Genomic DNA, 11,348 nt, shown 5'->3' with positions numbered 1-11,348 from the left:
TTAAAATAAAAATACATTTTACTTTTAAATAAGGTTACATTATATTTCTTAAACTCTATTCAAGAATTTATATAAGAAGGAATTCAATAAAACTTCTAATACTAAAAAATTCACCACAACTATTAATCTCCTATATATTCTTATAATACTTTTTTTTCCCACCAGTTCTGTACCTCTCAATAATAGTTGAATGTTGTATGCAATTTTTAGGCTTTTTAATATTAAGACAAAATAAAAATAAGGCAGAAGGACAATAATGTTTTTAAGTAAATAGTTTTCCAACAATGAATGAAACATGACTGTAAATAATTGTTAGAAACTTATCTGTTATAGGCTGATTTTCACGTGTGAGATCCACTTTGCCTGCAAAATATTTTATGAATAAACTTTTAAATTAGTTTTCCAAAATATATATCTGTAAATATGGAAGAAAAGAAGAAGAGATTAAGAAGCACCAAAAGCGAGGGTGAAAAGAAAATAGAAAAATACAGAAAGTAATATCTGAGAACTCGGATGAATATTTAAAAAGTCAAAATTCTCGTACAATTTCATATCAAATGATCTCCATCTTATAACCATGGCAATTCATATATTAAAAAAAAAAAAAAAAAGAGAGAGAGAGATTAAAAAATACTAAACCGAAAAACACCCTTGAGGAAAATGGATACCATTTCTTGCCTTTATATAGTTGTTTATTGATTAATGTTGTTTGAACTTTCGTTTCACATATTTATTAATTGAATAAGCCTATATTTAATTGCAAGAAAATGACTTATCATCGTAATAAATTAAAAAGAAAAATATTGATTCATATAACAAAGAAGGAGAAGTGACAACCTCTTTTATATACTTACCTTCCATACAGATTTTTTATTTTTTAGTTCCAGCAAGTTGTTAATTTTCTTGTACGGTATGTCACTATTAATTTCATTTGGATCTGTCCAAATTATTTACGCCACTCTATTGTTTATCACCGCCTGCAATTCATGCAATGAAGATATAAGTGAGAGGAAATTATTATGAACAATGAAAGTTAATAAGTTCTAAAAGATATTGACATTATTGATGGGAAAAATAAAAGTTGAACAACATTTAACCGGAAGGAGTAATCTAACGTGAGGGAGGTAAACAGTTTTCACCTTAAAAATTCATTTAATTAACATGGAATACGTAAAGGCATGGAAAGAGAAACTATCAAAATATTAAATAATTTTAGACTTTTGAAAATAAAGTGAATGAAAAGTAGAAAAGAAAACTCAAAAATAAAAAGAATAAAAAAGTTAAATAATTTTTTTTAATCAAGAGAGGTGCCAAGTCACTTTTACTATGACCAGATAAGAAATGTTAATAATACGAAATCAAAGTTACAAAATAATTGCTTTGTTGAGAGAGATCACCGCTAGAATAGAACAAAGACAATAATTCAAAGGAAATTAATTAGAGAATCAATAACAATAAATGTCCATGAATAAGAAAAAATTTTGAGAAAAAATCCCAGGAGAGTATATAGAACTATGTATAACCACGATTGATCTTAAGAAACCAAATCCCTCCCGGAGTAAAAATAATTGTTGGTTTTGAAATCAAACCAACAATTGAAGTTCTTAAGGGCTCTTAAATGCCTAAGTTTTGGTAGGTCTGTCTTTTGGGAGATGTTCATGAAAATGTGTTGAGAATTAGGAAATTATTTCTTGATGAAAGTTGTAGAGCTTTGAAATACCTTTCCAACGGTAGGTCGCCCAGCCAAAGAAAAGTTGCGTACAAAAAGTTATGCCTATTTTACTAAAGTCTGTCTTCGCTGGAAATTTGACCTGTACATGTTACGGTGAGACGTTACGGACCGTAACACCTCAAAAATCACTAGAACTCTCTGGAAATTTCCACTAAAGGACGTTGCAAAGGACGGTCCGTAACACGAAGGACGGCCCGTCCTCCGAGGATGTCCTTTGGCCCGTTTTCACCAGAAAAATATAAATAAGATACTTGTTTTGTTTATTCCTCCACTTTCTGAACAACCCTAAGGACGAAAATCATTCCTCCAAGTCGTCAAATCAAAGGTAAGAACATCCTTAATATTATTAATCCATTCTAACATCAAACTCATGATTCTTAACATGACTCTTGTGACCAAAACCTAGGGTTTGCAACAAAATTCTTCTCAAAGTGATTCAAGCTAGGGTTTGGGTGTTCTTCATTAGAAAAGTAAATTGTTAAACTTTGTTTAACGTGTTAAGGTATGTCTCTCTTTTGAAAACTTATTTTGAATGAAAATCACTTTTTGAAACTATTGTTGGAATTATAAAGTCCATTCAAGCTTCTTTAATGGATGAAAAGAAAAGTAATCTTTTCATGTTTCTTGAACTCTAATTCATGTCTAAATGGTGGTTAATGTGTGTGAGGGGACAAACCCACATTAAACCTAGATTGTAATAAACCTCATATATGTATGTGATATTATGAATGTTTTCCTCTATAAGAGATGCTTAATAATGATGGTTAAGGGTTGGTAATGATATTCTCATTGATGAATTAGGACATGGAATCTTTCGTAAAGAAGTTATACGTTTTCAAAACATTCTTTTAAATGATTTATCTTTACGATATGGCATAATGAACCTTAATGGTAAATGGTGATGTGACTACCTTGAGATGAATTGTAATTCGGCTTTTATGCCATGAACTCTGTTGATGTGATTTTGCCTAGCAATTCGGGAGGATGAGTGGTCACCGAGGATTTCATATTCCGGTGCGTTTATGCCTAGCTACTCGGGAGGAAGGGTAGTCACTATGGATCCTAGTGTGGTAATTTCCTAGCCATTCGGGAGGAAGAGTGGCCACTACCGGGTTCGCTACCCGGAGTGCGGTTAATGCCTAGCTATTCGGGAGGAAGGATAGCCACCGAGAATTCCATATTCCGGTGTGGTGCTGTGACAAGGGAACCTCTACGATCACCCCTTCGATGTGCTTGATTCTTGGGCATGTATTGGCATGGGTGATATTCTTATTTTCTCTCATGGAATTGTTGTTGTTAATTATGATCAATTGAAAAGCATTTTTGAAGTTGTACCTTGACAAGAGGCCTTATAATCGGTTTTTGATAATTCTTATTGAGATACACAAATTGAATAATTGTTACATTGGTTTCACGTGATTTTAGGACTGATTTCTTTATGTATTATTGTACTTTATTTTCACATTACTTATTGTCCTCGAGGCACTCACTGAGTACGAAGTACTAAGGCATACCATTGTTGTCTTTGATGGTATGTTATGTAACGGAAAAGAGCAGGTTCTTGATATTCCGGGCGTTTAGGAAGGACTTGTTGTTGTTGCTGATTTGGTGAGCCCACACATTCATTCGTGGGACACGCTATTTATTTATTTACTCATTATATTAGTTTTCCGAGTTGCATCCCGATGAGTCAGACTATTAATCATTTATCTTAGAAGCTCCATAGTTTACATTCTTGTGGGTAGTTGTTGAGTTATTGATTAACTCTCGGGCACGTTGTTACGTTTGACTAAGTATTGATTACTAAAGACTTCCGCTAATTTAATTCAAATATGCATGATTTGTTTACCTTTATTTTATATACTGTTGGAGGCGAATGTTGAACCTGGCGGATTCAAGTGTTACTATTGTGTCGTTTAGGTTCTTCCGATGTTGTTCATGATGTCGGATGCCGGTCACGTCTAGGGTGGGTTTTGGGGCGTGACAATCATCCCACGTGATCCATATTCTACCATTCACTGCACAAGAGTAATTATGAATGGCTTTCCAGTAAGGAGCAACTTTACCAGTGATGCTGCAGGCATTATGCTCCTTAACTCTAGTCTCCAAAATACCAATAAACTTTATTTTATTCTCCTTGATGTAGAGGCTCAACTCTTTTTGTATGTACCTTCTGTTGAGTCCTCTAATATTCCAGACCATCCAAGTTATTGGGAAATGAGGAAGCCTCCTTCTTCATTAGGAAGGAAGTTAGCCCTCACTTGTGCACTCAATTGTCTACTCTGAACCCCCCCCCCCCCCCCCCCCGACAATTGCTTTTCTCAACCCTTGCTGGTGAAACTAATTGCTGGTGCAAAGGGGTAAGAACCGCTACTGTGCTAGTTGTCATGTAGGATGTTTGAATTATCAATTTACTAAATAATTATGTGCTTGTATCTAATTTTATTGATCAATTTAAATAAGCAAAACAAGTTATTGATGTTATCGTATATTATAATTTCAATAAATTGATACAACAACATACCAAGTGTAGTTCTACAAGTAGGGTTTCAAGAGGGTAGAGTGTACGAACACCTTACCCCTACATTGGTAGGTAGAGAAGTTGTTTCCGTAACATAATCGGCTCAAGAAAAGCATATCAATTTCAATAACCTGATAATTATGATGAATCTAATTAAATTTTAAAATTAATAATGTAATATAATTAATATTGGAGCATATGACCCTAAAACAATATCATAATTCAATATACAAAATAAATCAAACACTTATATTCCTTATATTATATAAATTCTACACTTGCACTCCCTATGAGGTATATCCGAAATTAAATTTTTGAATATACTTATTTAAAATTAAATTAAATTTAAAATTAGAAGTATTTTTATATTTGTTCTTAAGAAATTTAATAGAGAAGATAAGCCTTTTTAAAATCTCTTTTTTCAAGCATTTGATTAAAATAGAGAATACACATATTCTGAAACATGTATCTTTCGAAACTTATAATAAGAAATGAACATTGATTACTTAATAAAATATCCAACAAATAGTAATAACTTTCCTTCACTTTAAACATGTAACTTACTTTCATTTATTTTAATTATAGTATTTTATTATATGAGAATTTTTTTTAGTTTATTTATTTATTTATTCGTCCACTTACATAAAAAACTTTTGATTTATAATTCTAAATTGTCTTTGAATAATTATATTTTATTATACATAGTTTTGGATAAACCTCATAAGGAGTATAAGTGTAGAATTTCCGTGATATATGGAGTTTAAGTGTTTTATTTTAAAATACAAGAATTATATTTGAACTGAATTATATTACAGGAGTGTATGGGTAATTAACCCTTCTTCTTTTTTATAGGCATAACTTCTATTTTTTTTTATTTTTTTTTGCTGAATAACCATAGCTGTTACTACATTTATTTACATTTCTAGTATTTATATACAAAAAGTTTAAAAAAAAATGCAGGGACATAAAACAATAGAACGCAAATTGGCCAAGCAGCCAAGTCCAAGAAAACCAAAACATAAGATTTTTTTCATCTCAGCTGCCACACCCCTCAGGCCCTCACCCGCTTTTGCTTCATCAATCAAATACCAAATTTGGAGTTGTTCAAGCTTTAATTTTCTTTCCTCTCCACTTGTTGTTCACAAGTATTTTTACCTTTCTCTTTAAGTTGCTATAACCTTAGACATTGAAGCAATTGTCTTATTTATTTATTTATGTAGATTGGTTTTCATTGGTTTAAGGTGAGCAACGGTGATTCCATTTAAATTCAGAGTGAAGTTCTGTGAACTCGACAACAAGGTAAGTTGCGATTCTTGGAGACTTTGGTCCTGAAAATGATGAGAAATAGTTGTTATAGTGCAGAGTCAAGAAGTCAAGTCTTTCTACTGGTATCAATTGCTACAAAAGCTAATGTGAACATTTCCTTTTTCTTCACCTTTCTTTTCCCTAATAAGTCCAAACCCTTCTTATACGTTTGGTTCCACATGTTTCTTTTTGAGTCTTCCCTCACAGCACCTAATATACGTTTCTCAACAACTTTTCCAAATCCGCTGTGCTTTTAAACACAAGTGATGTGAACAACTGAGTTCATAATCTAATCTTCCTCTTCTTCAGATAAGATATTGATTTTTTAATCAGTAGTTTCGATATGGCTATCACTTCATTTGTAAGCTTCCTTCTATCTCTTCTTCTGATCTTAGTTCAGGCAAAGGGAAACAATGATTCAACTTGTCCAAAGTCCTTTGCATGTGGAAATTTTACTGACTTGAGCTTTCCTTTCTATCTTTCTACACAACCTGACTGTGGAATTATTTCTATGTCTGGTTGTGATGCTAAACCATTTCCGAAAATCCGACTGCTTCCTGAAGAAGATTGGTACTATGCTTTACAGATTATTGATTCATCTGTTTGGCTTGGGGACCCGAAGCTTGAAACCACATTGAGGCAACACAAGTGCCAGACTTTTAACAAAAATTTCTCCCTTCCAAACTCTCCTTCTATTTATTTCCATATGATTAACAGTAACAACTTCTTCAAATGCAACACTACCAGTAATAATCCCCTAAACGTTACTCGGAAGAAGAAAGATCGTTTTGCTGGTTATAATATGTACAATGGCTGTGAAGGCTTTAGCATATACTACAAGCTTTCCCGAGATGGTGATGAATACATAGGAGCAGACAATCTTCCTACCAACTGTACACTTATCAGATTGCCAATTCAGTCAAGTCATGGTGGTTTGTTCGACTGGTTAGGTCCCGAAATTCTAGTAGAATGGAAACTGTCTGATGACTGTTACCAATGTCACTATGGTGGAGGTCAATGCCAGACTGATAAAACCAACAAATTTTATTGTCAGAAAGGTAGACATCTCCAAAAAAATCTATCCTTTCAAGGTCAAGTTCATGCTTCTTAAGTCCCTTTCCTGTTTCATGCCACATATTGATAGTATACTTGGAAACATTGCCCTCCTTTGTAGATGAAAAATCAACTACAAGTAGTAGCGATGAAAGAAAAGAAACAACTGGAAGCAATATGGTGGAGTGGATTCTGCGCACAGGTAATAAAATATATTTAATTTCTGCCATGTTATTCTTATTACAAAATATTCATGCATATAATTTAAATTTTCATCATTTTGTATAAGCTCATAACCTTTCTCTAGCAATAAAGAAACATAAAGAAGAGACTTAAATAATTTAGGTTACACAAGATGTATGGATTACTAATTTCTCTTCCGGTCTTTGGTGGAGTAGGATCGGTGATGATAGCTTGTTTAGTTGTATACTTTATCTGGCGTTACAAGAAGGGGAAATTTAGTTCATCCCACCTCCACTCGACAAGGAAATTGTCAGATATTTCTAATCATGATGTCGAGGGAGGCAGTATATACTTTGGCTTGGGAACCTGAAGCTTGAAACCACGTTGAGGCAACACAAGTGCCAGGCTTTTAACAAAAAAATCTCCCTTCCAAACTCTCCTTCTATTTCTTTCAATATGCTTAATCTTAACAACTTCTTCAAATGCAACACTACCAGTAATAATCTCCTAAACGTTAACGATCGTTTTGCTGGTTATAATATATACAATGGCTGTGAAGGCTTTAGCATATACTACAATCTTTCCACAGATGGTGATGAATACATAGGAGCAGACAATCTTCCTACCAACTGTACACTTATTAGATTGCCAATTCAGTCAAGTCATGGTGATTTGTTAAACTGGTTAGGTCCTGAAATTCTATTAGAATGGAAACTGTCTGATGACTGTTACCAATGACACTATGTTGGAGGTCAATGTCTGACAAAACCAACAAATTTCGTTGTCAGAATAGTAGACATCTCCATATAATGTGCTCCATTTTCAAAGTCAAGTTACCATTTGTTAAGGCCCTTTCTTATTCCATATCACTAAATGATATGATGCAATAACAGTATCCCGTGTTTTATATAGTAGAAAGTAATAACAGTGAAAGATGAAAGTTGCTGAGATGAGAATGTTGAGATGGATGTGTGGCCACACCAGGAGTGACAGGATTAGGAATGAGGATATTCGGGACAAGGTGGGAGTGGCCTCGGTGGAAGACAAGATGCGAGAAGCGAGATTGAGATGGTTTGGGCATGTGAAGAGGAGAGACACGGATGCCCCAGTGCGGAGGTGTGAGAGGTTGGCCATGGATGGTTTCAGACGAGGTAGGGGTAGGCCAAAGAAGTATTGGGGAGAGGTAATTAGACACGACATGGCGCAGTTACAGCTTACCGAGGACATGACCTTAGATAGGAGGGTTTGGAGGACCCATATTAGGGTAGAAGGCTAGTAGATAGTCTCATTACCCTGCCTTATTAATAGTCGCATTATCGTAGTATAATTTCTTGTGCTCTAATTTATGCTATTATGCTATTATCTGTTATTTCCTGTGCTTTGATTATTCTATGTTATCTGTGTCGCTTGCGTTACTTCATTTCCATATCGCTTTGAATCTCTTAGCCGTATCTGACCTCTTATTATGTTTTTTATTGAGTCGAGGGTCTCTCGGAAACAGCCATCCTACCTTGGTAGGAGTAAGGTCTGCGTACACTCTACCCTCCCCAGACCCCACGTTGTGGGATTTCACTGGGTTGTTGTTGTTGTTGTTGTTGTAAAGTAATAACAGTGAAAATATTCTTGGTTATGTGATTGTGTAAGATAGACCACCATAAGCTGGAGTATATTCACAACCCATGCTGGTTTTTGTTTTGTTTGCTTCTTTCTGTGTCATTATCTTCACATCGTAGTTTAGGCCACACAATCTGATAGTGCTCTGATGTCCATGCTTGATTACACCTGCATGGGGACCCTAAGCTTCAACAACTTTGTGGCATCAAATATACGTCTAGGCTTCAAACTGTCTCCGTTTTCAATTAAACTCTTATTCTCCTTCTTCTTCCTTAATAGACTTTTCGCTTAACCAGAGAGAGGTTTTTATAATCTGAAACTCACAAGTGTTAGAGTTGCAGATGTTAGTAATCTAATAGCATGAACATCAAAAATGGGTCACCTAAGGACAACCTGGTTCTCAGTGGCCACAGGTAACTCTAGTAATCTAATAGCAGGAACATCAAAAAGGGGTCACCTAAGGACAACCTGGTTCTCAGTGGCCACAGGTAAATCATCTTCTATTTTCTTTTATGAAACTGCCACTGCACAGCAGAGGCAGATCCAGGATATAAGCTCTATGGGTCCAACCTTTTTAAGGTTCTTAGTGGACATCCACAGAAATTTATGTTATGCGTCGATAGTACTGGTTCAGATGAACCCAGTGTTGCTACACTTTATCTCCCTCTGCTGCCCAAAAACTTCAACAGATACAATTATTTTCCTTTTGCTCTTTCGACTTGTATTTCTTTTTTGTACATATATACAATTTGAATTGTCCCAAAAGCAGACTATTTCCTAGATAGTACATATACTTTCAGAATAGAATTATTTCACTTTCTCTGATGGTGCATGACTGCTTTTTTTTTTTTTTTTTTTTCCACAGGTGCAGTTTTGTTTACAGTTGGACTGTTGGTTTTACTCTTCTACTTCAGAGAAAAGATTTTGTGCTACAAATACCTCAGGTTTTGGGAATCTAATGCTGAGGATCACAAAAAAGTTGAAGCTTTCTTAGAGAACTATGGGTCATACGCTCCAAAGAGATACAATTATACAGACATCAAAAGAATCACCGGTCGCTTCAGAAGCAAACTAGGCCAAGGAGGATTTGGTAATGTATACAGAGGAAATTTGCGTAACGGGAGCCACGTGGCAGTGAAGGTCCTGAATGAACTAAAAGGAACTGGTGAAGATTTCATTAACGAGGTGGCAAGTATTAGCAGGACATCACATGTTAACATAGTGAGCCTTGTGGGATTTTGTTTTGAGGGTCGCAAAAGAGCTCTTGTATATGAATTCATGCCAAATGGATCTCTTGAAAAGTTTATCTATGAGGAAAGATCTGAAAAAATTCGCCAATTGGGTTGGCCAATATTGTACAAAATCGCACTAGGCATTGCTCGAGGATTGGAGTACTTGCATCGTGGTTGTACCACTAGAATTTTGCATTTTGATATAAAGCCTCATAATATCCTGCTCGATGAAGATTTTTGTCCTAAGATCTCCGACTTTGGTCTTGCCAAAATGTGCATGAAAAAGGAGAGCATTGTGTCAATGTTAGGTCCACGTGGGACTATTGGTTATATTGCTCCAGAAATCGTTTGCAGAAACTTGGGAGGTGTCTCTCACAAGTCTGATGTCTATAGCTACGGAATGATGGTCCTAGAGATGGTTGGAGGAAGAAAAAATGTTGATGTTGGAGTTGATCGCACAAGTGAAATCTACTTTCCACATTGGCTCTATCAACGTATTGAACTAGACGAAGAGCTTCAATTAACCGGGATAATGAATGAAGAGGAGAAAGAATGTGCAAGAAAGATGGTAATGGTGAGCTTATGGTGCATACAAACTGATCCCTCAAATCGACCATCCATGAGTAAGGTTGGGGAAATGTTAGAAGGGAACCTAGTCTCTTTGCCAATTCCTCCCAAACCTTACCTTTATTCTCCATCAAGAACAGAGGGAGATTCATCAGCAGTAGAACTGACCTGGTCTTTGTTTGTTGATATGTAAGCTATCATTTGTGTAGTCTCATTTTTTTTATATAATTTTCCTCAATGTACTTGTATGTTCTTGAGTGTGGGAAGCAATAAATTCATGTTTTTCTTAATAACATCGCTAAAAGATCAGTGATTTGCCTGGGGAATTTCATTACTGCTGCATTTGATATAATTGGAATGTACATTCTACTTATATGAATTTAATGGCATCCTAGACACAATCTGCAGGAGTATTTGGTCTGGTGAAGCAGATCAAACATTATTTATGATTGTTAGAATTCTTTCTGATTTCTGCCTCATATCTTAGTTAAGATGATTTACTGAATTGGCATCAGACCATACTGTATGTCAATTAATAATGAAAATAGGTTCTGTCAAATGAAGAAGTGTCATAGAGGTTGCTGGGATTTTCATAGTATTTCTGAGATTCTAAGAGACATCAAATTTGCACAAGAATAAGACTTATTTTGTACTTAAAGCTAGTGAAAAAATTTGCTTGGAATCTCGGTTGGTACTGAAGAAAATGCAATCTCAGACTTCAGTCTTGCCACTGCAGCTCATTGCATTTTATCTCAAGAAAGAGAGAGAGGGAAACCAAGATATATAGGGCAACTTACTGCACTAAGCTCCTGCAATGTGCGGATCTAGTAAAGGGTCGAAGCACATTAGGTTTGTTGTTCACAACCTTGTCACGGATTGTCCGATTTGGCCCAACAAACCTTATAGATCTGTTGGCTACCTCATCATCAAGCCTAAAAGCGTGCATACCATAGAAACTTGTGTTCTACCTTATAATGCCCTTCACTTTCCTCTCCCATTCTTATATGAGATTTACCTAAGGTGTCATGTGAATCTATCCTTCAAAAACTTATATCAGCTATACGTCTAGTAGTCCTCTTTGACCAAGCCTCTGCCATGGACATCACAGACCTTACCTTGGATTTTGAAATATAGATAAAGC

At 35.2% G+C, this 11,348-nt stretch overlaps 1 protein-coding gene across 1 annotated transcript; it reads left to right on the top strand.

The window, feature by feature from the left end:
• Positions 1-5,265: 5,265 nt before the first annotated feature.
• LOC132641726 (rust resistance kinase Lr10-like) lies at positions 5,266-10,563 on the top strand. The gene is made up of 3 exons (XM_060358806.1): positions 5,266-6,616; positions 6,733-6,813; positions 9,274-10,563. The coding sequence occupies exons 1-3, from the start codon at positions 5,902-5,904 to the stop codon at positions 10,398-10,400; spliced, it is 1,923 nt and encodes a 640-aa protein (XP_060214789.1). The 5' UTR covers positions 5,266-5,901; the 3' UTR covers positions 10,401-10,563.
• Positions 10,564-11,348: the final 785 nt, after the last annotated feature.

This window comes from Lycium barbarum, chromosome 5 (genome assembly GCF_019175385.1).
Source record: "Lycium barbarum isolate Lr01 chromosome 5, ASM1917538v2, whole genome shotgun sequence".
In the NCBI taxonomy this organism is placed as follows: Eukaryota; Viridiplantae; Streptophyta; class Magnoliopsida; order Solanales; family Solanaceae; genus Lycium; species Lycium barbarum.
Note: the sequence above shows the minus strand (reverse complement) of the source record. Positions and strands in the feature narration are given on the sequence as shown.